Raw genomic sequence first — 26,463 nt, 5'->3', positions numbered from 1 at the left:
AGAGCTAGAAACAGAATTAGATCTCTTAACTTTCAAGGCAACTCCATTAGTGATCAAAAGGAAATTGAGGATGATGCAGAATTGAAGACATATTTACGAAAGAAGAAGCCAATTGAGTTAGGCCCATCAAAGGCCTAAAGTTGTCACCTGAATCAGCCCATGGCTTTCATGGGCTAGGACTGTTTTATTGGGTTAAAGTTAGCCCACTTGAGTTGAACTTCATAGTCTTAAACCTTAAGCCCAAGTCTAGTTTTTGAAAAGTCAATAAAAGGGGCTATGGTTTGAAAATAAAAGAACTCATTGTCAAAGGATTTTTCCTTTGTCAAAGAGATAGGTAGTAGTTGAGTTATTAATAGGTAGGTGGTGTTAGCTAGTGGTTGGATATTACCATTAATGTTGATGTCTCTTTAGAATGCTATATAAAGAAACTTATGTAAGAGGTGAAGACACAACTCATCTATTGAAATCAAATTGCTTTGTTAGCATTCCTTCTCTATGGAGACTCCTTGTGTTTGATCAAGGTAGGTTGGTGTTCGATCCAATCGATTCACCTTGCGGTGTGAAGCCCGTGTGTTACATTCTTATTCTCAACTCCCTCATATTGTCCTTTCAACTTCTTTATTATAGTTTTGCCCCTGTTTTGAAGATCTATTCAGCATGTTTTGTTATGTTATTATCCTTAAAATACCACTCTAGTTCCAGCCCTCTTTCACATCCAAATTATGTTTTATCTTAAGTCTATCAACTCTGAACTTGATTCCCTGTGAAAGGTCCTATATCCTATTTGGCTATTGTTTTGATCAATCAAATACAGTACTACATTAGAGGAAGCCTTCTTATCTCACTTCAAAACTGTCTACTCCACTTCCAATCCTTGCTTTGAAGATTCATACTTGGATGTCATTAGAGATAGACTTACTAATGATCATCTCAGCATCCTTAACACACCTTTCACTGATGAGGAAATCCAACCTACAATTTTCAGTATCTCTAGCACAAAAAGCTCCTGGCCCGGATGATTACTCTAGTGGTTTCTATCACTCTACATGGGACATATGCAATCATGAAGTCATAGCCCACATTAAAATTTTCTTTGAGACATCACTTTCTCTTCCCAAATTAATCAGACTTTCAGATCCCTCATTCCTAAGGTTGACATCCCTAATTTTGTGAATGAGTGTAGACCTATAAGCTTATGTAACGTAGCTATAAGGTTATTACCAAGGTCATGGTTAATAGGATCAAACACATCCTCCCTAGTCTAATCTCTTTCATCAAAATGGATTCATCAAGGGAAGACACATACAAGATAACATCTTGATTGGCCATGAGATTATGCACAAAATCAATATGAGAAAGAAAGGAAAGAAGGGTATTATGGCTATCAAACATGATATGAGCAAGGCTTACGATAGAATGGAGTGGACCTTCATTAGAAGAGTTCTTCAAGTATATGGCTTCCCTACTACATGGATCAATTGGATCATGTTTTGTATTTCAACCCCTCAACTTTCCATTCTCATTAATGGAAAGCCTTCACCTTACTTCAAACCAACAAGAGGTCTAAGACTGGGTGACCCACTTTCATCCTATATTTTTGTTCTTTGTGTTGAGGTGCTTTTTAGCCACATAGAAGAAGCAAGATCTAGAAAGAAAATCAAAGGGGTTAAATTATGTAGAAGTGGAGAAAGTCTTTCCCACCTAGCTTTTTCTGATGACCTTATTTTATTTGGGTAAGCATCTCACAAAGAAGCTGACCAATTTCATAAGATTATGGACAAGTACTGTCAAGCTTCTGGCCAACTCCTGAATACCCAAAAAACTCGTGTACATTACAGCAAGTGCACCCCAAATCAAACTAAAAGGCTGTTGGCTAAGCATTTCAATATAAACCCAACTTCTGATCTAGACATTTACCTTGGCATTCCTCTGTTTTGTGGGAAACTAAAGAAAAATCACTGCCAAGGTCTTATCGATAGGGTCAATCTCAGACTTCAAAGCTGGAAGGCAAAACTCCTTAGCTACGTTGGGAAATCAGTACTCATCCAATTTGTTACTCAAACAATGCCTAGCCATTACATGTCTTGCTTCCTTTTGCCCAAAAAATCCTTAAAGGAACTGGATCTTGCAAATAGAAGATTTTTTTGGTCAAGTGGAGAACAGAATCACTTTCACACTGTTGGGTGGAACACCATTTGTCAACCTAAGAGAAGTGGTTTACTCAACATCAAAAACCTTGAAGCTTTCAATTGTGCATTGGTTGCCAAGAAAGCATAGGAGTTGATCACAGAGAACGATTCACTTTAAATCTATGCCCAAAATTCTTCATGGGTTGGAAGGCTCTTATCAAAGTTAGAAATTTGATATTGGAAGGAATATTTCATCAAGTAGGTAATGGTTCTAATATCAATCCATGGAAAAATAGATGGTTTCCTCAATCCCATCCACTTCAAGCACCTTACCCTCTTCCTATAAATGCTCCAAATGATGTAGCATACTTCATTGATAATGAGACCTCATCTTGGATTGAAGATTGGATAAACCAGTGGTGGCCCCCTGATGTGGCACAAAGCATTATGAGCATCCCATTATCATTGACTAACACTTCTGATAAGGTCATCAGGGATCAAACATCTTCTGGTGATTTCACTGTTGCATCAGCTTACAGGTTAATTACCAAGAATGAAAACTCAAACCCTCATCATTCTTGGCTCCATCTAGGGCATCTTCCCATCCCTCCGAGAGTAGCTCTTTTTATTTGAAAGATTCTTCACAACAAACTTCCTAGTTCCTACTACTAAGTTGCTTAAGGAAAGAGGATGCAAATTTACTGACCGATGCTTCTTTTTCCAAGCTGATGAAGCATCTGTAAATCATATATTTCTAACTGTACCTATGCAAGATAGGTTTGGGCATGCTTTAGTACCTGCTAGTGGAACCATTTGACTGACTTGATTGATCAAATCTCAAGATGGATCACTTCATCAAAGAAAAATCCTGAGGAGGTTTATTTTCTCACTTTACACTGGTTTACCTCGTGGATTATTTGGTCTTCCTTTAATAAGGCTACACATACAAAAGCATACAAAAAGCCTTCTCAGGTCTGGTGGTTAACTCAAACTTTGAACAACGAGCACTTTAAAGCATCCCCCCCCCCCCCCAAAAAAAAAAAAAAAAAAACAGAAAGTCAAAGATGAGATTCATTGGATCACCCCTCCTCACTCTGTTATTAAGATCAATGTCGATGGATCTGCATATTAAGAAAGAACACAATATTCATCAAGCTGGTTATGAAGGAGTGGCCCGTGATCATCTAGGCCAAGTTATTTTCTGTTTTGCACAACCTGGAGGTAATATTTCTGCTCTTCAAGCAGAGGCAGCAGCAGTTAGAAGGGCTCTCCAACTTGCTATCTCCAATAATATAAAACAGGTGATAATTGAAGGAGACAATAAAGCAATAATCTAGCTTATAACAAAAAAGAGAAAGGTTATCCTTGGAAGATCAGACACTTGATGGAAGACACAGAATCTCTACTTCAAGAATTTGATTACATTGAATTCAAACACACTCTTAGAGAAGAGAACAGTGTTGCTGATTTACTTGCTTCTCATGCAGCATCATATCAATCTTGTATCTTCACTTTCTCCCCTCCCCATTTTATCCTTTGGTCACTTTATTTTGATTTTGTAGGTTGTAAGCTCCCTCAGGGATTTTCTTTTAAATAAATGCCCCCCCCCCGGCGTTTGGAAAGAGGGGGGGTGGTTCTGAATTAGGGGAATGTTGCAATGAACTTCACCTATGTATGATTTTCAAGCTACCGCTGCCACACCCCAACCCATAGTTGTAACTCCCTTTCTCTTATTTAACGATAACTATTTAGATTTCCTAACAACTCCTCGAAATCCATTTATTTGAAATTAGTCTTTGACAGTATATTTTGCACTACAAAGCTCTCAACTCCATTCAAATTTTCAATATAAGTGAAGATTATCAAAGGCCTTATTTAAGTCAAACAGTGCAACTGGAGCACACACATAGACACACAGAGGGAGAGAGGTAGCCACACACCTTCAAAAATTGATCATGTGAAATACTGGCCAGATGCTTCCTATTGCAAGAAATAGCTGCAGAATCAAGTAATAAGTTAGGCACAGAAGGTCAGTACATGATCAGAAGTGAGATAACCTACATCAACATTTCTCCGGTTCTACCCTTTACATGTATCTTGGTACAAAGGCTTGTTTGTAAAAAGCGTCAGAGAAAACACTGGCCCATAAGGACAACCAACCAAAATGTACAAAGGTATCAATTTAGGGAAAAATCCTTGCTTATACAATGGTTCCAAAACTCATCTTGAGATCTCAGAAAAATTTTAAATTTTGGCAAGCAGATGGAGAGATTTGGATAGTAGAAGGCTCAGAAGTTATAGTGAAAGTTCACATTGCATATTATGTAAGAAACCCAACCCAAGTACAGTGAGTAAAACACATGTCATAGACACCTAACTACCCTCCTCCTTCGCATTTCAAATCCCAAGTCCAATGATACAATACCATGGGGTATGTGACCAAGATTCACTGAGATTACTAGAGAAAGCCAAGATCTTATGAAGTTTTTGTAATTATGGCTCTAACAAGCAGATGTGGGGGTTGATTCTCTCAGACTGCCAATCACAGCCTAAATATTAGGCAAGTCCACTTCAACAGCATTGCCCAAAGCTACCCCAAAACTTCAGGTCTACTGACCTCACTTAAATGGAGAAAATACAGCATCATGGATACAATTTTCACAAGACAAATCCTTTGGCATTGATCATTAAAAAAATATTATACAGATCAGACATTTAGGATCACACAAATATATCAAAATTTGAAAACATGAGACACCATGTATGGGCAGTAAGAAGCTGCTCCGCATAGGCAATGGGTTCTCCCAGGTTTGCTTGAAAAGAAAAAGATTAGAGATCATACCAAGGCGCTCCACAGGATATTCTGAATGCTCAGCCAATGGTTGAATTACTCGGTTGGGTAAGATGCCTACCAAGCTGTACATGAATTAGGATATTACGTAGTGGAGGGGTGAAAAAAGAGTACTAAATCTCCCCATATATGTGTCTAATACATGACCAACATGCAGCAAGATGGTCTTATGCTAATCAAATCTAGCAGAACCATGTAAACAGTGATTCTGACAAGCATGCATGCCAGCAACAATAGTTTTTTCATGCCCATTTCCTTTCTACACAAGAAACCTTCTCACCTGATGAGTCCATTCTCTGACCCGGTAATAACCCGATCTTCATCAAGCTGACAAATGAAAAGCACACTATTAGTTATTTTCTTGAAAGCACATTAGTAAGCTTGAAATGCAACAGAAGAAAAGAATGGACAAGCTCAAGGTGTCAATCACCTTCAGTAGTACATCAACAGCATTTGGACAAAGTTTGATGAATCGGTCACTGCAAATTCACAATGAAGAGATTTGAGCATTTTCTCAGAAGATCATTGAACATGAAAATGCCTTCTAAACAACCACTGCTGTGGAGATGCAAGATTTTCTTATTAATAAATTTCAGTGAATCATATCAACCCAGTTCAGAATTGGCATACCTGCAATCCTTGAAATGGCCCCAGGAATAGAGTAATAAAGATCCAGATTGAGTTCCACAGACAACTTTGCGACCATTCTATTCAAACAGACAACCCCCCCCCCCAACCCAAAAAAAATAAAATTAGAACATCAAAATAAAGAGGTAATAACATAGTTATAATTCTTTCTTATATTTTCTTTTCCTTTTTCACCCTTCGCTTTTAATGTCCTTTTTCACTATTTCCACTATGAATCTAACGATTTTTTTTTTTTTGGATGAATAAATAATCAAATTAAAGAGACGAAAACCGAACTACAAGAAAGATCCATAGGGGAGGATCAAAGACGACAATGGAATTGGGAGTTGAGCCCCCAGGATACAACAATGAGCCTGTTCCTTGGGGAATCAACAACCGGGGGGAGGGGGATAGCAATAATCCTAGAGGATACATCAAAGTAAATAGCATTCCAAATAGAATCAATAGTGGGATTTGGAAGTCCAATGCCTAAGATTATGCTCCCACCACAGATGGTGGACTGCAGCACCAAAGACAAGCCTACCAATCCGGTCACAACTAGAGGTACCTGAAAAGTTACTCAATATCCAAGACCAGTCATAGACAAACTCAAATGAGCGACGCGAGTGGGGCCAAATGTAGTTAAGGGCTTTTTTCCAAAGAGAACTAGAGAAAGGGCAAAAAAAGAACAAATGTTCAATGTCCTCAATACCATTCCAGCAAAGGATGTAGTTGGGGTTCGCAGAGATGTGGTGGGTAATAAGGAATGACTAGGTGGGAAGGCTCTTTTTAGGGCTCTCCAAAGGGTAATGATTGATGGGGGATATGACCTGTGAACCAAACCAAGGGGGGAGGGGAGGGGGATAATCTAAAGATATTATAACATCATGAGGTCTCCTGACTTCAAGAACACAGTGGATATGGTGAAACCAATGCCAAGCACACAAAAACACTGCCTGCTTTGGCAATATTTTCAGATTATTGAAACCCCACCAACATACCTAAGAAACTATACCATCTTAAAATAAGATGGATTCCTAAACCCAACTCCACGGATTTGGGTCTTCCAAACCCCCCTCACCCTCAACCCCCCAACTGGGCCACTGTTAAAAGAAAAAAAGGAAAAAAAAAGTGTCTCCACCATTTTCTAAGTCCACAATGAATATCTCACTTGAGCCGATATACCATTTTCCTACTTTGACAAGTCTTATGGAGCAACAAACTTGTGGAATAAATTTAAATCATGATATTACAAGTTCAGAAACCTAATAACTGCACTACAATGTTCTATTCACACAGAAAGGAACCAGAAACAGTTACAATCTTGCAAAGGGGAAAATAATTACACATTGAAAATTGATACATACAAGTGACCTAAGTCAACCCATTCACATCTATTCATTTGTTTATGCAACACAAACTTGAATGTAACAAAAAAAAGATCCCCATATCTCAGGCTGAAAGAAAGTAATATACCTTCATAAGAACTACAGACAGCAGCTCATCTTCAGAGAATTCGGATTGAGATTGCACCTAGAGTTAGCATTTACAAGATAAGCAGATTTCTAAGATTCTAGAGAAAAGAAAAAAAACGTTTGCATTCTTTAAATTTCATTAGATTTATATTCAAAATCAATAACTAACCTTATTTCTTCGAAGATTGCACACAGACAGAGTCCCATCTCCACTATACAATTATAGCAAGACAGTCTTAGACTTAATCTTAAACATTGTTTTAAAAAAATGGCAAGCAAATAATTATGTCAAATGTGTGAGATAATTCTCCAGAGAATAGACTAATCACTAATGTCAATAGCACAAAATTGGCATGGTAGTAACAAATGAGTAATTTCAATCTAAAGTGCCCAGCAATTAGCGTTCTGCAATGAGGAAGACAAGCATCAAACTGTGATTTGTAGGACACTTCCTGATGTAGGCCGATCTTCCAAACATCCATCACAAGTCCAAAAAATAAACTGCAGAATTGAGCACAAAGAATTGAAGAAAGAAAAAACAGGAGCCTCAAGAAACTTTTTATTTTTTATTTTTTTTTGGTAATCCAAGGCTGAGGATGTCACTCATGATAACATGCTTCACTCTTAATTGTTTATTTTCAGTGTCACAATTTGGTCAGTTAGACCTAATGGACCATGCAGAAAGATTGAAGCATCATTCGCTGTAACATTAGCATTCAAACATATCAATTAAACACAACCCACTGACAAAAAACCCCCCCCCCACTCTTCTTTTTGTCTTTTGAGCCCGGTTGTTTTGCATTCATGTAAACTTCTATTCCTTGTAATAGTCTACTTTCCTCTTTATTATAAATAAAGGGCTTGAGATCATAGATCAATAAGCCATTCTGCCAAACATTGTATTTCAACATGGCATCAGAGCCTAAATTCGATTTGGGAAGCGACCTACCTTCTTCTTCTGATTTTTTTTTCAAACCCATCGCCAATCTTCAGTTCTAGGCAGTTTTTCAGTACCATCTTGGTCGCCAACTGAAACAGAAAAAAAAAAAAAAAAAAAAAAAAGAAAGAGAAGCGATTCGTTCCGTCTCGATTCAATGAATAAACAACGAGGAGAGAAAAAAAATCGCACTTCCCTCTTCCAACAACTTCGCTTCGCCTCCCCAATTTTTTCTCGTCATTCTTCATCCGCCTGCGATTCGGCTTGGTTAGTCATCCAAACCTTCGATTGGGTTCTCTATTAAGGTTCTTCGATCGGTGTTCTCCTTAGCTCTGAAAGACCATAACGGATCTGTTATGGTTTGAATTTGATTTTTGAATTCAGTTTTTGAATTCAATTTTTGAATTCAAGTTTTTGAATTCAATTTTTGAATTCATTTTTGATTCAAGTTTTGAATTCAAGTTTTATTTTTGGTAAATTTGCTTTACTGAATTCAAGTTTTTGAATTCAATTTTTGAATTAGTTTTGATTCAAGTTTTGAGTTATTTTGGTAAATTTGCTTACGGACTTATATGTAAATTTGTATAAGTTCTGAGATTTATTTGCAAATTCCGCTTTTTCAAGGACATATTTGTCATTCTGGAAAAAGGGTAGATCTGTTTGGGTTGTTTGCTATTGCATTCTCGACATTTCGGTTACTTAGGTTGAAGACTCAAGAATCTAGATAATTTTGTCAACATGACAACTATTGACGTCACCTCCCCTCTTCCTCTACTACCCATACCAACTCTTACCTTGCTATATCGGTAAACTTTTACGCTTTCGCTTCTTCAGTTTCTACTCCTTGGATCATTGATACGGGAGCCACAGATCATATGACAGGTTTATCCTCTTCTTTCTTACAATATTCTCCAACTTCCGGAAAGGATAAAGTTCGAATCGCTGATGGCTCATATTCTTCTATTGCTGGAAAAGGAACCATTCAGCATTCTCCATCACTTTCTTTGTCTAAAGTTTTACATGTTCCCTCTTTCTCTAGTAACTTGCTCTCTATCGCAGTCTTACACATGACTTGAATTGTAAAGTGACTTTTTCCCATCTTATTGTGTCCTTCAGATCCGGTCACGGGAAGGAGATTGGACGTGGTAAACTAGACAATGGACTTTATTTGCTTGAGCCGATTGAGAATCTCCGCTTTGACTACATCTTCTAATCCAGTCCATTCGGTAAAATTAGACCTTCATCGTGGCACCGTAGGCTAGGTCACCCCCTCTAGGAACTCTTAGAAAATATTTCCCGATTTGGTTTCTTCTTATAACGAGGATAATTTTTTTTGCGAAGCTCGCATTTTTGCAAAGGACTCGTTCTACTTATTTACCTTCTCTTCATAACAAGACCTATTCCTTTTATGCTAATTCATACTGATGTGTGGGGTCCCCGCCGCGTGTATCTATTCGCCATAGGTACTTTGTTACTTTTATTGATTGTCACTCTCGTTCTACTGGATTTATCTTTTAAAACAAAATGAGGTTTTCCATGTTTTCTGATTTTCATAATATGATTAAAACTCGCTCAATGCCACCGTAAGATCCTTCGCAGTGACATGGCACCGGTATATTGATGGTGAATTTCAAAGATATCTCTCTCCTGGCATAATACATCGACCAGTTCTTGATACGGCTGCCCAATGGGTGGCCGAAAGGAAGAATCGGCATCTCTTAGGATGCCCGTTCCATTATGATTGCTATGATGTCCACCGACTTGGTGATGCTATACTCACGCTTCTTACCTTCTCGAATAGGATGCCCGTGGATACTTGGTTTTAAATGTCCTAATGAGATTCTTCAGGGAGCCTCTTCTTTTGTTATTCCCCCAGGTTTTTGGATGCTGTCTTGCCTAATCACCCCACCAGTGCTGCTCCCCCGGCTTACGTTGCTTTTTGGGGTATTCTGCTACTCGGGTACAAATGTTATCATCCTCCCTCTGAAAACCATTGTATCCATGGATGTATTTTTCATGAGTTTTGCCCTTACTATACACCTCTCCAGGGGAGAGTCCTAGGAGAGGTGTTCTTTCCACTCTAGATCTTCCTATCATCCACCACTTTGGTCCCGAGTTTCCACCGGGAGACTTCGCCGATACGACTCTAATCCACCCCCTCGTTTTCCAACCATGTGAAGAACCTCCGGGGACCACTCTGTGAGACACCCTTGGGTCTTTCACCAATTGACCGTAGGAGGTGAGACTTATCGAGGAAGAAATACAACCGGCTAGCGTGGAGGTGATCTCCACTTCCCTCTCGCTCCCAATCGTTCTCCAGGTATCTTCTTCCAATCTTCCTATTGCTGTTAAGGGGTCAGTCTTTACTCAACATCCCATAGCTAAATATGTTTCTTATAACTCTTTGTCCACTCCTACCATGCTTTTATATCCTCTCTCGTCTCCGTTCTGTCTAAAGTTCAGCCTATCTGATAAGAAATGGAAGGAACTTGTAGAGGAAATGGCAATGAAAAAAAATGACACGCATTACCTTCCTCCAAACTCTCTTATTTTTTCTTTGATCTCCTTCTCTTTCTTTCCCCCTTGATTTTTCCCTTTCCCCCTTCACTTCCTCTTCCTTTCTTCTGTACACCCAACTTCCCCTCGTTGCCTTCTTCTGTTCAGTCTTTGGAATCCCCTGGTTTTTCCTCTCTCAGTCTCTTGGTCTTTTTCTCTCCTTCTTTCCTTCCTCTTTTTTCCAAAGCAATGCTGATCATACTCTATTTGTCAAGTCACTAACATCACACTTCTCATTGTTTATGTAGTCAATATTTCATCACAGGAATGATGGTGAGAAATTCAAGTTAAAAGACTTTCTTCAGAGTTTAATTAAAGATCTGATTCTATTTCTTTTTCTCATCAATAGGTATATTCCTATCCCGAGTATTCCTGATCTATTATCGATGTTGGGGTGTAAACCTTGATACCCCTATTGCTGAGCTAAACTTAAGAAAGAGGAGACCTCGGATCCGGCTTAGCTTTTTACTTTCCCACCCACCCATCCTTTCTGTGATTGAGCCTTCTCTTCCTTTTCTCTTCTTCTCTCTTTTACTCTGTACTTCATCCCCCCTATCTGTCTCCCTCCCTTCTCCCATCTTTCTTCTCCTTTTTGTTCTTTCTTGAGTCTTTCTTTTCTTCCTTTCTTTTCTTTTTCTCTTTTCTTCTCTTTGAGTCCAGTTCCCCCTATTGTTTTTTACAACAAGTCTCTATTAGTATTGCTAATAATCCAACAACATATCGAACTAAGCACATTGAATTGCGTTTTTTCGTTCCTTTCTCTCCTTTTGTGTCTGACCGTCTTTTTTCTTTTAGTTTCCTTCCTTTTGCTTGGCTCTTTCTTCCTCCTGGGGAGTTTTTCTTTAGTCTTTTTTTTTTTTTCTTCTTCTTCTTTCCTTTTGTCTCTTTCCCTTTTTTTCTTTCTCAATAAGCCATTGGGGGGGGGGGGGGGGGGGGGGGGGGGGGGGGGGGGGGGGGGGGGGGGGAAGAGGGGGGGGGGGGGGGGAAAAAAAAAACAAAAAAAGAAAAAGGGGGGGGGAAAAAAAAAAAAAGAAAGAGGAGGGGCAAGTATATTATCATTTCTAAATTTAAGTAAATCAGTCAAACTGTTGAAAGAACTGAACAAATCCTGACTTGTGTGTGAAGGGCACAACAAGAAATTTATTTATACTCAAAACTTACCAAATACAGATCAAATTAAACCTTCCCAGTTTGCAAATCTTACAGGAAAAATAAGATCCTAGAAAATCTAATCCCAATAAGGAAAGTAAACTAACTAAATCAACCAAATCTCCCATAATTGATTCTGTCTTTCAACACAAACAAAAAAACTATAAAACAATGTGCGGAATGGGCCACAACCATGCAAAAGGAGGCTGTTAGGACACTAATGTGGAGGGGCACTATAGGGTAGTGAGTTGTAGGGGATCATTTCCACCCAACCATGTGAGAGACAGAAGGTGGAGGACAAGGACACATGGCAAGGACTCATTGGGGAGCAGCTACTTGCTGTTGTGATATGGCTAAGGTGGAAAGGGGTAAGTTAGGATTTGTCTTGGGGTAGTGGTTGGGGGTATATGAAGGGAAGGGAAGGAAAGGGAGAAGTGGGGGCTTATGCATGGAGTCTGCAAGAGAGGCAAGGAGGTCTTGCTGGGGAGAGCTTAGCTCTCAGGTGAGCTGTTAGGTTAGGATCTGCAGTTAGTCTTACTGTAGTTATGTTTGATGTTAATGGAAGTTGTTAAGCAATCTTGTTAGTTCTATACTCTGTAACTATTCAGCAGAACAGGAATGAAGTAATTGCATGATTGTCCATTGATTTCCCACTGCTCTATTTGTTCTATGCCCTATGGTTCCGTAGCTTGCAATCAATTGAGAGTTATACGCTGCAAGTGAGGAGAGTTTGTGGTAGCAAGGTGATAAGGTTCTTATCAAAGGCACTGAAGCACAGATGATGAATTTGGCCGATGTGGTAGCTTGGGGAATGAGTTTTTATTTTTGTAACTCATGGTTTCTTGTACTTTGGGCAGCAACAATACTTTTTTACTTCTGTTATAAATGAACACCTCCTTCGAAAATGCTGATATCCAACCTAATAAACAAACAGAGCCACAAAGGATATAGCAGCCAAGTCCAGTCTGTTCGGATAGTTTCACTAACCAGTATGATCTCTACATTCAACAAGGACATGCCCGAAACTCCATCCCAGCAACATAGAGAGATTATCTTAACAACTTTTTTCTGGCTAATAAGGAATAGGCAGAGAGATGTTTAGTAAACCTTCAATTCAATAAACTCATTTTAAAGGGAAAAACAGTTTTGTTTTTACTAAATTCTAGGATAGTATCTTTTACTTTCTCATAAAAATTGCCTTTCATTGTCAGTTTGACCAACTCATTTTTAGCCTTCTAGTTTTATTTTTAGCATTTAGGAATAAAAAGGCTAGTTTTAAGACATGGCAAAGAACTAAGGATGTGAGGACTTCAAGGTATAGGTTAGAAAAATGAGCTAAAAATGCGGAAACAGGAAAAGGTTAACAATAGTTGGGCCAAGAGGAAACTTTTATAGATACTAGAGGGGGAAACTTGACCTGTGATGTAATGGAGGGTTAGTTTGTGAGGGAAAGTGGGAAACCTATTTCCGTTCAATGGCTTCTTCCTTGTTTGGCGTTACCTTCCCGCCGGTGTCCGCTTTCGTTTTTGTCGGGGGTGGGGTGCCCCCGGTCCGTATCCCTGGGGCGCCCGCTGTTTGGTTGCTGTTGTTTGTTGGCCTGCCGTGTTGGGGGGGGGTTCCTTTCAAAGGGTTTGTTGTAATACTTGGGCTTTTGATGCCTCGTTTTGGGGGTTCCCGCTTCTCGTTCGCCTTGGGTTTTGCCGTCTCGGGTTTTCTTTTGGAGCTTTGGGGTATGTGTGGCCTTCTTGGTTTTTTGCCTGGCTTGTGGTCCCTGGCGTTTTTGGGTCTGGGTGTTGGTATTTGTGTTGGTATGTTGTGGTTCGGTGCTGTGTGCGTGGGGGACGTGGTTCCGTCGTTGGGCTACTCGGGTCCTTTGCCCATATCTATTGCCGGTTGGATGATTCCAAGCATTCGATGGGTCCCCGCGGTGTGGATTGTGTTGATTGATGAGCCCGTGGGGTTATACCTTAGATCATGGGGTAGCTTTGGAATCGGCTTTAAACTTAGTAGATCGAAGCGAATATCTGTTTGTCTTTAGTCATGATCGGGCGGTGATGGTGGTGTCTTGCGATGAGTTCCTCGAGTGTTGTTTTGGTACCTAGGTTCATCTGTAAGGGTGATTTAGAGATGGGTTTCCCAGTTTAGGGTGGATGAGTGGAGAGGTGCATCCGGGGTCTTATGCGTCGGCGTATTCCATTAGCTTGGTTTTATGGCCGTTGTCCGACCAGCTTGATGTCGGTGCGGTGTTGGGCTGTTAGAATCATATAGATAAACTCGGTGTGCGAAATGAGTGCTAGTGGATGGTGGCAACTAGGATGGATAAGATAGCGATCATATTGGTTGGTCCGGGAGTTGCTCCCATGTGATAAGCTTGAGAGTCGTTTGGGTGGCCGGCCCGTTCCGAGACCTATAATGCTCTGTTCGGAGAGTGATATAATCCATATTGAAGGACTAGAAGAGCTAGGGGTAGCCTAAGATAACCTTGGAGGTGGTGAGAAGGATATGTATGCTTAGGCCTTGTATCTGCTGGCCTTGAGGACTGTTGGAGGGCAAGAATCCATGTGCCGACCCCATTTAGTTGGGGGCTTTTGTTGTTGTTGTTGTTGTTGTTGTTGTTGTTGTGTAGTTTTATTTTTAGCACCTCCAATTTAAATGAAACCGACTTCACAGTAGACGGTTTTTTTGTTCACAATTTCACAAGGCCAAACCATCTTTATGAATTATCCCAAACCTTTGCCATCCTCATCTTGTCGCCTCGTGGTGCTTCTCCTAAGTTCCATTGCATGCATTCATTTTTGCTAACACATGCATCTCATATGACCACGACTAAACCACTAACTCTCTAAGCAAAGGAAGAAAAGCATGCTAATCATAAACCCTCTTCAATTCCCAATGAACAACATGCTCTTGACCATACCACTTGCTCAATTTTGTGAAACTGAAACTTAGTTAAGCATTTTACTCCCTTATATTTATGTTCCCACAAAATAAATTTAAAAAAATCCATAATAGAAGGAAAAAAGAGATACGAGATATAAAGGCACATTAATACTATATCCAAAAGAAAGGAAATTTTGTGATATAATTAATTGTAAGGCACCTTAATACAACCCTCATCATCTCCTGAGGCAATAGTAGTCTCCGTCAGGTTGACCAAGCGATTCACAGCAGCACTGTTCATGAGCAAACGCAATACTATCAATTTTCAAGCAGCTGAGAAGACACAAGAACAAATGGAAAGGGCTGAAGAACGACAAAATTGATTGCAATTTGGTAGGATATCAAAAAACCATACCCATGGGCATCTTCCAGGCGTGCAATAGTGGAACCAGTTTCCACATCTGTGGCCAGAATTGAGCAATCTGGAGATCCAGTCAAAATCGCTGAATGCATAAATCCCATCCAAAGCAAATCTAAGTTAGTTACAGACGAAAATTAAAAAAAAAAAGTTTTCAAACTCAAGTGTTGGGCTAAAATGGAAAGACAAATAGCAATACCACAGCCTCCATTGATGAATCGAACAGCCCTACATGATTCAGAGTGTGCATGAATTTCCAACAACCTGAAAGAATGGGAGTAAGGATCATACAAAAAACATTAGAGCCTGACTGTAATCAAATCAAACCATTGCAAGACCAATGGAAATTATAGAAAACTGTGTTGTCTGCATAAATCGACATATTGGATTTGATGAACTGGCTATAAAACAAATTAGACCATAGTCAGATAAAGTGCTTCAGTTTACCTTTGAGGCTGCGAATCTATAGCATAACGGTACCTGATCCAGAATGAGTTCAATAAGGATTTCAGAAACACTATCAAGATAACCACATAGAACTAGTAAATGAGACTCTTCTTATTGGACTTACAGCAGTAGGTCACCGGTGATCAAACCTGCACTGACAAGTGAACTTGAAGGATGAAAATCGAGATCAAATGGAAGTTTTCCCAAATTAATCTCCATTGTAACGTGTTGAAGATCAACACTCAATAGAACTATCAGATATTACTGAACTTCCACTGCCAAATCACTGCACCAACAGACATGAGAAGATAAGACTGTTTGAAATTACTTCAGTTCAGAGTCTCAAACCATCAGCTTGACAAAAATTTGGAAGGGAAGTGGGACACAAGGTGTGCTCATTTTACTTTGTAGTGAGATATTGTCAGAAAACTCCAGTGACAATAAGTTCTTCTAAATTCAATAAATCTTTGTACTGACTACTGAAAAGCTTCATTATCATCAAATGGGTGTTCAAAACAGAAGATACTGACACAAAGAAAATGATGTCAACAGAGGAAGAAAAAGAAAGGAGCACAGTGAGATTTGAGTGCCAATAGGGGTTGAGTGTAGAAGACAGTAAGGGCAGTGGTGGAAATTTGAGGTGGAAGATAGCAAGAGGGAAGTTGAAGACCTAAAATAATAATAAATATTTTTTAAAAAGAATCTCACAGCGCACAGTAATCGCAAGAATAGAGGGGCAATGAACAGGCCAGGACTAGATGGCTTGAGCGCAGGGGAAAACTCTGTGAGTTAAGAAGGGAATGGCAAGAAAATGCTGTTCAGTATTAATGAGGAAGCAAGAATATTAATGAACAGGCAAGGATTTTTCTCCCTGATTAGTGATTAATGAGTTGGTTCCATGTGATTGCTGCCACCACCCCCACCCCCCAACAAAAAAAATTAGATGCTATGAAAAGGAAACCTTTTAGGACCTAAAATCCAACCTTAGAATTGGGCGGGCCTACGCTTTATTGCTCGTAACAACAAAGGGGAGCCTGTTTTAGCCGTGTCAGAGCTCACATGCGCAGCATCACCACTTATGGCTGAGGCGTTGGCACTCCAAAACGCCATGCATCACATGTTAGGGGATTGCATGGACTATGTGATTTTTGAATCGGACTATAGGGAGCTAGTCCAATATGTAATGGGCGGGTGGAGTCCCCCACCTATTTTTATTCACCTATCCAGGATATCTTAGAATTGGCAAAGCATTTGAAGCTTGCCAGCTCAATAATGTTTCTAGGGTCATCAACCATGTAGCTGATGCCTTAGCCACAAAGGCCAAATCAATGTCGGTGGTAACCAATTCGCCTGTTTCCACTCCTTGGGTTCAATCACTTTGTAGTCTCGTTCCCTCGGTTTTGCCATCTCAATTAAAAAAATCCAACCTTCTACAAGTGCACACATAAGATGAATGGGAAAAAGAAAACCAAAAAATGCAAAGAAAATTATCCACTTTGACTATATAATTAAATATTTTAATCTCTTTCACTAGGGGGTGATGGTGGTGTGCTTAGTTTTCCACACCAATATGAATATTATCTTGAACATTTTACCCTTCGCCTTGATCTGGTATTAGCTAGGTTTTGTTACCGGTGTCAAGAAGATCAATTAACCATAGATAAATAAATAAATAAATATTTCATTAATTTGGGATGGCTTAGGAAAGCTTTTACTTATGACCTATCATATTCTTGAAAAGGAACCATATTTCCTGTTTTCTAGAATTTTTCACTCCCCAACAATCCAACATAAACCTCTAGAAAAAGGCAGTCTTGACTCATAATGTGAAAATGCACTAAAAAATATGACATGCTTAACAGCTAAGAACACCATGATACGCCCACCAAAATTGTTATGTGTCTCCCATTTCAGGCATAAACCCCTTATGTTCCTATTTTATTTCCATCAAAAAAAACAACAACAACAACAACAAAAAGCCTTGTAACAACTAAAGGGTCGGCTACAAGAATTCTTGCCATCCAATCAGTTCTATTTGAGGTCATGCTAGATACAAGGCCTAAATTATACATGTCATTTTTCACCACTTCTCTTAATGTTATCTTAGATCTACCCCTAACTCTTCTAGTCTCAAATTATATCACTTCTCTGAATAGGGGCATTTGTAGGTCTCCGTTGAACGTGGTTGTGCCACCTCAAACGACTTTCTCGAAGCTTATCACTTATGAACAACTCCCAAACCAACTCTAATATGATCATTTCTTATCTTATCCTTCCTAATCTTGCCACTCATCCATCATAACATCCTCATTTCTGCTACACTAAGTTTATATATATGCTTCTTTTTAACAACCACAAACTTTGCACCGTATATCATAGCTGGTCGAACGGTCCTATAAAATTTTCCTTTAAACTTTAATGGAATACGCCAATCACACAAGACCTCGGACGCACCTCTCCACTTCAATGACCCTAATTTAATTATTTAGGAAACATCATCCTCTATATCACCTCTTTTATTTATTATTGAACCTAGGTACCTAAAACAATCCCTTTGAAAAATCTCATTATCGTCAAGTATCACCACCTCATCAATTCCCCGATCATGAGTCATGACTAAAGTTACAAACTAGATATTCTATCTTTATTCTACTTAGCTTAAAGTCTCTTGATTCCAAAACTACTCTCCATGATTCTAATTTGGTTTTAATCATCACTTGAGTCTCATCAATCAACACAATATCATCAGCAAAAAGCATAAACCAAAGGACCTCATCTTAAATGTCTTTAGTTAATTCATCCATTACAAGTGCAAATAGATATGGGCTTAAAGTTGATCATTGATGTAGCCCAACTATAATTAAAAATTCATTACTTTGTCCCCCCACTATTCTTACACTTGTCACCGAATCATTATATGTATCATTAACTATGTCTATATATTTACTTGCAACACATATTTTTTCTTGTACTTGCCAAATTAATGCTCTAGGAACTCTATCATAAGCTTTTTTTTAGGTCAATAAATACCAAATGAATGTCTTTCCTACATTGCTCTATACATTTCCATAAATCTCTTAATTATGTAAATATCCTCCATTATAGGTCTCCCGGCATAAATCCAAACTGGCTCTTCGTAATTATAGTTAAGTGGTTTCAATTACTCTCCCATAATTTCAAAGTATGGCTCACCAATTTAATATCTCCATAGTTATTACAACTTTGAATATCTCAATTATTTTTGTAAATTGGAACAACGATACTTCTCCTCCATTCATCTGGCAATTTTTTAGGCTCATAATCTTATTAACCAACTTAATCAACCAAACTAGTCCGTGGGTTCTTAAGCTCTTCTATACTTCAAAAAAATAAAGTCGCACAAATTGAAAACACAGAAAGGTACATATATGTTCCCCCGACAATCTCAGAGAAGGAAAGAAGCACCGATGGTAACCTGGTGATTTTGGGTGATTGAAGGTGCGACAACAAGTCCAGGGTACTCAAATCGCCGCTATGGCGCTGTATTGAATGAATCTTTGACCAAATCTCTTTGTACGCATTAGCCTGGAGTGCGAAAGTATACTCACGAGTGAGGTCGAAAGTCGGTGAAAAATATCAAGACGACTCCGGCGTCTCCTCTCGACAATTCTCGGTGGTTTGAGTCCCTACACCACCAATCATCACGAATATAAATCCCACCATTAACGTGAAAAAACACAAAGAATTATCGAAGAACTGCGAAACAAAAGCAGAGTTACCTTTCATAGAAGAAGATGAAGGAGAAAAAGTATAGGAAATTTTCAGCGCCCAAGCCCACCCCGTGAGGCTGTGAGGTTTCCCTCAAAAAAATAAATGTGGTTGATGATTTCAAACAGGTGGGGCCGGTGGCGGGTGGAGGGGTTATTTTAGTCATTACATGGTTCAATGAAAATGTAATATTAAAATTTTATCAGTAAAAAATAATTGAAGACTAAGAGCGTTAGTAATAGAGTGTATTCGTCAAAGGAGGAATTTTAATTTGCGGCAGCAGCTGCCTGCTGCTGTCGACGGTCCTGATCTCTCCACGTCATCAAAGACTGATTGTGTGGTTGAGATTCAAATACTAAAAGTTTATCTGTAAATATAGATTTTTCTTTTACATTGAAAGGGGTTAAGTTTATTAATTTACAAGTTCAACTCCCTCATTTCCCGTACCCAAACCCTCCTTCCCCCACTGCGTTTGGGCCGTGGCGGTTCCAATCGCAGGCAGTCTGTTGCCTGGAGTCCGTGGGCCTCGCCGGCGGGGTTTTGGTTGCGGTGTGATATCCCCTCCCTGTTTCTCCCCCCTAACTAACCCTTTGACGGGGCTCGCTCGCCCTCTTTGTCTTGGTTTACCGCTTGCTTCGTTTGTTTCGTTGCTTGTGGCTGCTTTTTCTTTTGGTGTCTCTGTTGGTGGGTTTTTTGTGCTATTTCGTGTTCTTTTTCACCGAGCGACATGGATCAATCCTGTTTTGCTTTTTGGGATTTGTCGGTTGGGTGTTGCAGCTTGGAGCTTTCCTGGTGTTTCCTGCTGGCTTGGGTGGTGCTTCGCTTCTCGTTTTCATCGCAAGCTCACTGGAAATCTCCCTGGTCTCTGTTCTGGTCGCCTTGCGCCATGGGCTTTCTGTTTGGTCCGTTCCGATCGCTGGGGGTGCGTCGCTTGTCGGTTCGTGGGTGGACTTTCTCATGGACCATTCCGGGGGCTCTTCGCTTGCCTCCTTGTTCGTTGAGTTTCGATAACTATCTTGGGGTGTTTCGAGGCCTCTGTTGCTGTGTCTGGGGCAAATCGCCTTCCACACACTCACGGGTCTCTGCCTCCTTCTTGGCGTTCGCTCATTCGTGGTCATGTTCTCTGGTCATCCTGCTGGTTGGGTTGCAGCAGCTATCCAGCGGTAGGTTCGTGTTGCAGTGGGTTTCTTTGTTCACTAGTAATCATATTCTTGATGGTTGTTCGCGGTGTGTCTGGGTTGTTCCCGTGGTTTTCAAGCTCACGGGCGTCCCGTGGTGGGTTTTCTCTGTTGGGGTTCATTTTGTTTAATATCTCTAACCTGTTGTATAATAAATATTTACAAATAAATCCTGTCTTTGATTTTTCCTTCGTCATTGATTATGTGGCAGTCTGGTGGCATTAATTTTGGGAAAACCAACTTTGGCATTTTATTTGTGACTGATGTTCATCCAAGCCACCTTGTGCATACCTTGATTACATCCTTAGATGGAGCTTTGTCGTCCATAAGAATCGAACCATGACCTCTCCACTGAAAAATATGGATCTTACCACTCTACCAAACCATCCAGGCATTTCCCCATGAATCCATTTGCAAGTTTTTTACCCAAAAGAAGAAGAATAAATAAATAAACAAAATAGCAAAACCATGATACGCCCAAAATGCTTTTCTTGTGAATCCATTTGCAGGTTTTTTATCGAAAGGAAAAATAATAAATAAATAGTTGTTATGGACAATTTATAATAGACCTACCTAGGTCAATCAAAGAAGAACCGAACCGATCAAAACTTGGTTAAACCACAAAAAAAATGAAGGCACTCAACAATGTGTACAATTTGAATCGTCTCCAACCTCTTTAAAAATAAGAATAAGGGTTTCGATCAAATAAGATATTTTGAATTACTCTTAAAATCCAAATTAAATTTCACAATTACAATCAAAGTAATACTCTCTTGAAGGATAAGATTATTCTCCTCAAAAAGTTAGCAACAACTATAGAGTTTCATTCAAACTCTATTACTGCACATTTAAGATAACCTCTCTTAAATTATATAAATATTCACACCTTCATCATTATCATGTATGTACTATTGAGTTTACTCTCTCAAGCATTAAAAGTTGTACGAGCTATTTTCTTATCCTAAAGATACGAGTTTCTACTAATTCGATAGTCAGAGAAGTTCCTTGACTAACCTGGTCGAGTAAATTTTTTGCAAGTTGTGCTGTAAAATGAATTTTTGCAGCAACAATAGCAAAACCTAATTTTAAGATAGCAAAAGCAATATCATGCCATCATAAATTCAGAAGAGACAGAAAGGTGGAAATATTTAGTTTGTTTTGAGATATGATTGTAAATATTGAGAGAAAAAAGTGTGGAATTAGGAAAAGGAGAGAGAGAGTGCGTGTGTAAAAGTGATATAGAAAAAGGATTGATAACAAAGGAAGATTGGTTACCAAAAGAAATATATATACAGATAGATATAACGTAAAGTTAGAACCAATGGTGCACCAGATACACGTCTCTTGGAAGGCTGAGCCCTTCACGGCATCCATTGTTGACATATCGTATGGTAGATAGATTCCTAGGTCTGCAACTCAGTCTTCTCTTCTTTGTGTGATGGAAGATGGCGACACTAAAACTTTATTATCACTTCTCACTGATAATGGTGTAGTTTGAAAATAAAATAGTTTTTTACATGAGTACCTTTTATTTTCATGGCAAACAAACTACATCCTCTCTAAAATAAAAATCTTTGCAAACACTCGCTTCCACCATTAACTCCGTTACTTAAGACTGTTAACTAATTTTAATATTACCATATTACCCTCGAATATGGTAAGGTTTGAACTTTTTATTTTCAAGATTTTTTTACATGAGCCCCCTCCAGTTTCATGGAAAACAATGCTCGCCCCCCTCTAAAATAAAAAACTTGCAAATACCCCCTCCATCAGAGGAACATTTGAGGAGAAGCAGTGCGTACCTCTCTTGCAATTTTTTTTTTTCTTCTCCAGCAACGTTTCTTCTCCTCAAGATGATGTACACACTGCTTCTCCTCAAATGTTCCTCTGGTGGTAATCGTAGATGTTGATTGGCAGTAGTGATGATAGATTACGAGGCATTGTGAGTAAATGTGAGAAGTGAGGTGGTATGGCTTTGAAAATAAGAAATTAAAACGTTACTATATTTGAGGGTAATATGGTCATATTAAAATTATTTAACAGTCCTAAGTAACGGGATTAATGGTGGAGGGAGTATTTGCAAGGTTTTTTTTTATTTTAGAGGGGGTGCGCATTGTTTTCCATGAAAATGGAGGGGGCTCATGTAAACAGCTTTTGAAAATAAAATTCAAACGTTTCCATATTTGAGGGTAATATTGTCGTATTAAAATTATTTATCAATCCTAAGTAACGTGATTAACGGTGAGAGGGTATTTGCAAGGTTTTGATTTTAGAGGGGTTGTGGTTTGTTTTCCATGAAAATGAGGGGTTCATGTAAAAAACTCAAAATAAAATAATGGTGTGGAACTTCCAATAGGGTGGGTCACGATTTTCGCTTTGAATATTTGACATTCTCAAATCTTGTGCCGCTTTTTAGAAAAAAGGAGAGCTTCTACTTTGCATACAAATCTTATTTACTTTCTCAGATTATATTTTATAATATATGCCATAAGGAGGTAGCTAATTCGTGACAGAAGTAAAGTAAAATTTTAAAAGACAAGAAAGGACTTGTGAGGGAGACAGAAGGATTGAGTTTAAAACAAAATGGAGAGAGAAATATTGCGTTTAAGATAAGATGGAAAGAGAAACCTTGCGTAATAAGTTCGGATTAGTTGTTTAGGTTGCGTTTGTTTGTTGGAAAAAAATTATTGAAAAATTAAAATTTCTCTTTAAAATTTAAATATATAGTTTTTTTCGTTGATTGGAATAGTAAAGTTAGACAAATTTTCTTAAAATTTTTTTAATTTAAGAAAGTTTATTTGGTGACATGACAAGCTTCCCACTTCAAGTGTTTTAATAACCCGACAAAATGTGTAGATTTTGTGTAAAAATGTAAAAAATAAAAAAATCACACAATTAATACTTTTCTACCAAATTAATTAATTTCTTTTCCTTTTCCCTTACCCCACTATAAGCCTACATTTTTTTTTCTTTTCTTTAATCGCCTCACCTTTGCAAACTGATAAGGATAAAATAAGCTGAGCTGGTTTCGACCACAGTAGGGTCACAAGTTCCGATTGGAGATGGATTTAATCATGGTCGGTTCAAGAAACTCGGTCGGGTCGGTCCAGAGTTCAAATTAGTAACTAACGCGAGGATAAAGGGACTTTACGGTTATCAGGATAAATATGGTTCCAAATAATTCAGGGGATATGTGATCAGAATTATAAATGGATAAATAGTAACTACCATTATACAAAGTGGACGATCGTGTTTTGAAAGGTCTGTCTTTGTCTCCGAAAGAAAGGTAAATCCCTAAGATCAAATGGTCACCAAGAGAAGATACCAAGGAATCTTTGAGAAATAAAGGTAGCCCTATATAAATCACAAGTTCACGTACAATTGAGATGTCTTAATCATTTCCTTCCCATATATTGAATTTAAGCCCGGCAACTTATTAGAGCTTGGTGATCAATTTCAACACTGTTGTATTATTTTTAATATAATAAAATAATAAACGTTTCATTTAAAATTGGATTTATAAGTGCGAAAACTTTCCTTTTTTTATTTTAGGAAAGTGTGTTATATAGTCCCACATTGGAAACCGAGATGTCGGAATCCAAGTTAATTAATAGGTACGCCTATTAACTTTGATTTAATATCAAAAGACATGCCAATGCGTGTGCGATGTCGCGGGCGGTGTGCCGTCCGGCCCGGGCGTGGGCGTGGGCTATTTAGGCGTTTTTGGCGCCGCCTCGCCTGATAAGATCCGCCGTCTATTTTGATCACGGGATCTAGGGCGATGGAAGTAGATTCATAAATGTCATTTTGATGGTTCAATCGGCCGTTAGATCGTGCGGCCGATCCAACGGCTCAAATACCCGTTGGCATTTGTATCCCTCGAGAGGGGTGCCCCATACGAAGTCATGACTGGGTAAAGGCCCTCAATGCCTATAAATCCTCTCTATTTTCTCAACGGCAGAAAATAAGAAAATTCGAAGTTTTCTCTGTTCTGAGTTTTGTCTGTGCTTTGCAAAACTCGGGAAACAACCTTGAGTTTGGGCTTCTTTGTATCTTGGGAGCGGTTCTGGCCTCATAGCCCTTCCGTGAGGGGCGTTCGTCTTAAGGACGAGACATATCTACGCTTCGAGCTATCTTGTTGATCTCGTGCTCCTGATTACACCAGGTTTTATTTTTTCTAATAAACACTAACTTAGCCTTCGAAGGTGGCTTCTGGCCTCCTAACCCCACGGTCGGACCACATCTAACATTGTTTTGTAAGTTAATGCTTAAGGATCTAAAAGTTTAATAAATTTTAGTCGCATCACAAACAAATACTGCCTCTAAGTAGATGTGGAAGGATAAATCTCCACTTTTTATGACATTCATTTCTCTCTCACCGAGATAAAAAAAAATAATAAATAAATAAAAAGGCATTTTTTTTTCTGTTAAATATCAGATGCGTGGAAGTCCGATCCTCAAGTTGTTTTCACTTTTCAGCCAAAAAAAATAAAGAGAAGAAAAGACAACAAAGCTGCAGTTTAGGATTTAAAGTATTAAAGACAGAATCTTGCTTGGCCAGCAGACTAGCACTATGTGAATTTTATTATTATTTTTATTAATTTGTTTTTTTATATATATATTTATTTATTTATTTTTTTATTTTTTTATTTTAGTTCAATGAAATCTCAACCACTCAAAACAGGATTGATTTCTTTCAATGAAAAAAAAAAAATTGGTCAAATTGAATGCACATAATATTTTGAATAGCTAGAATTTAATGAAATTAATGTAGCATGTATCTAATGGCGATATGGTGGCATCACAAGCACCGTCATGTTGCGTGCACGCACAACTAAAGAGATATGTTGATAAATGGGACCAGGTGTTTTGATTCTACTGAACTCCTCGAGAAAAGGGAAAGCATATCTAAAGTGTGAAATGCATATTAGAGCTCTTGGATTTACAACCCGTGAGATGCTTTTGTTGTGGTCCCGATGGAATGATGGTAGCTACAAGGAACGATAGTTCGTTCAGTTCGCCCGGTTCGCTACCCAGCGAACCGAGCGAAAGGGCGAAATATCGCCGAGATTTCGGCGATATTTCACCCCAAATAGTAATTAAAAATTTAAAATATATCACATTGGTATGACCGTATGAGAGTTTTGGTTTTTTTACATTAAATAATAACATGTGAAAAGTGAAAAACTGAAAAGTCGATTAGTCAAATCAGGTTCATGTTTACTTTGAAGGTTTTTGTTTTTTGTGCCTTTTTAAACAATTTCATGGTCATTAAAGAGCCACGTGACATGAGGCTCAAATGCCAAAAAGGTGAAGATGGTATGATTTACCATATTTAATACTTTCATAAATGAGTGAGAATGACGGTTGCTTGTAGTCTTGTACATCTTCATCTTCTCATCTTCATCTTCACCATGAACGGTCGGGCGAACTCTTGCCAGCAGTGGCCGGAAGTCAGGTAGGCACCCTTCGTCGCCTCCATTCTTCTCCTTGAACTGCTTCTCCCACAGCTATCGCTGCTGCTGCTGCCGGTGGTGCCTCTGGGTGCCGGACATACTACCACCACCAACACCAAAGACAACACTGATGAAGACCTAGAGGCTAGAGCTCCCTCGGATTGACGGAGAGAAAGAAGACAAAGACTGAAAGAGGCGAACAGTGTTGATTTTCCGGCGAGATATCGCCGGATATCGCTAGTTCGGCAAGATATCGCCGAAAAATCGGCGATATCCGGCGAATATCGTTTCGCCCTCTTATTTCGTTTCGCCGGTGAGCGAAACCAGCGAATTTCGGTGAAATTTCGCCGAAATTCGCCGAAATTACTTTCCCTGGGTAGCTAGATGACCCATTTTAAGATTGAACCAGTTTGGTTTGGTTAGACTTCATTTGGTTTTTATAAGGTTTAATGAATTTGTTTTAAAATGAAAGGACACTCATAAACCAAAGGACGGACTTAGTGTTAGATAGTGTTAATACTACTAGCACATGAACCCCACAACAACCGAATAAGTAATTTGAATTTGAATTCATTAAGAGTTATACTTAAGAAAACTCAATACGATAAAATGA

The 26,463-nt window shown here is 38.9% G+C and overlaps 1 protein-coding gene across 1 annotated transcript in view; it reads right to left on the bottom strand.

The window, feature by feature from the left end:
- The window catches only part of LOC149025636 (WD repeat-containing protein 55-like), a 36,264-nt gene extending 16,962 nt beyond the window's left edge, over positions 1 to 19,302 (bottom strand). The window contains exons 1-14 of the mRNA XM_089143591.1: positions 19,228 to 19,302; positions 18,924 to 19,134; positions 15,594 to 15,755; positions 15,470 to 15,502; positions 15,222 to 15,286; positions 15,020 to 15,107; positions 14,825 to 14,897; positions 7,252 to 7,302; positions 7,084 to 7,140; positions 5,611 to 5,687; positions 5,411 to 5,459; positions 5,261 to 5,307; positions 4,972 to 5,045; positions 4,070 to 4,125 (exon numbers count right to left, since the gene is read on the bottom strand). Coding sequence (XP_088999717.1) covers positions 4,070 to 4,125; positions 4,972 to 5,045; positions 5,261 to 5,307; positions 5,411 to 5,459; positions 5,611 to 5,687; positions 7,084 to 7,140; positions 7,252 to 7,302; positions 14,825 to 14,897; positions 15,020 to 15,107; positions 15,222 to 15,286; positions 15,470 to 15,502; positions 15,594 to 15,688 — 765 coding nt within the window. The 5' untranslated portion in view covers positions 15,689 to 15,755; positions 18,924 to 19,134; positions 19,228 to 19,302. The remainder of the gene's footprint in view (positions 1 to 4,069; positions 4,126 to 4,971; positions 5,046 to 5,260; positions 5,308 to 5,410; positions 5,460 to 5,610; positions 5,688 to 7,083; positions 7,141 to 7,251; positions 7,303 to 14,824; positions 14,898 to 15,019; positions 15,108 to 15,221; positions 15,287 to 15,469; positions 15,503 to 15,593; positions 15,756 to 18,923; positions 19,135 to 19,227) is intronic.
- Between the last annotated feature and the right edge of the window lie 7,161 nt (positions 19,303 to 26,463).

This window comes from Hakea prostrata, chromosome 2 (assembly GCF_041222555.1).
Source record: "Hakea prostrata isolate BN-2017 chromosome 2, UWA_Hpros_2, whole genome shotgun sequence".
NCBI lineage: Eukaryota > Viridiplantae > Streptophyta > Magnoliopsida > Proteales > Proteaceae > Hakea > Hakea prostrata.
Note: the sequence above shows the minus strand (reverse complement) of the source record. Positions and strands in the feature narration are given on the sequence as shown.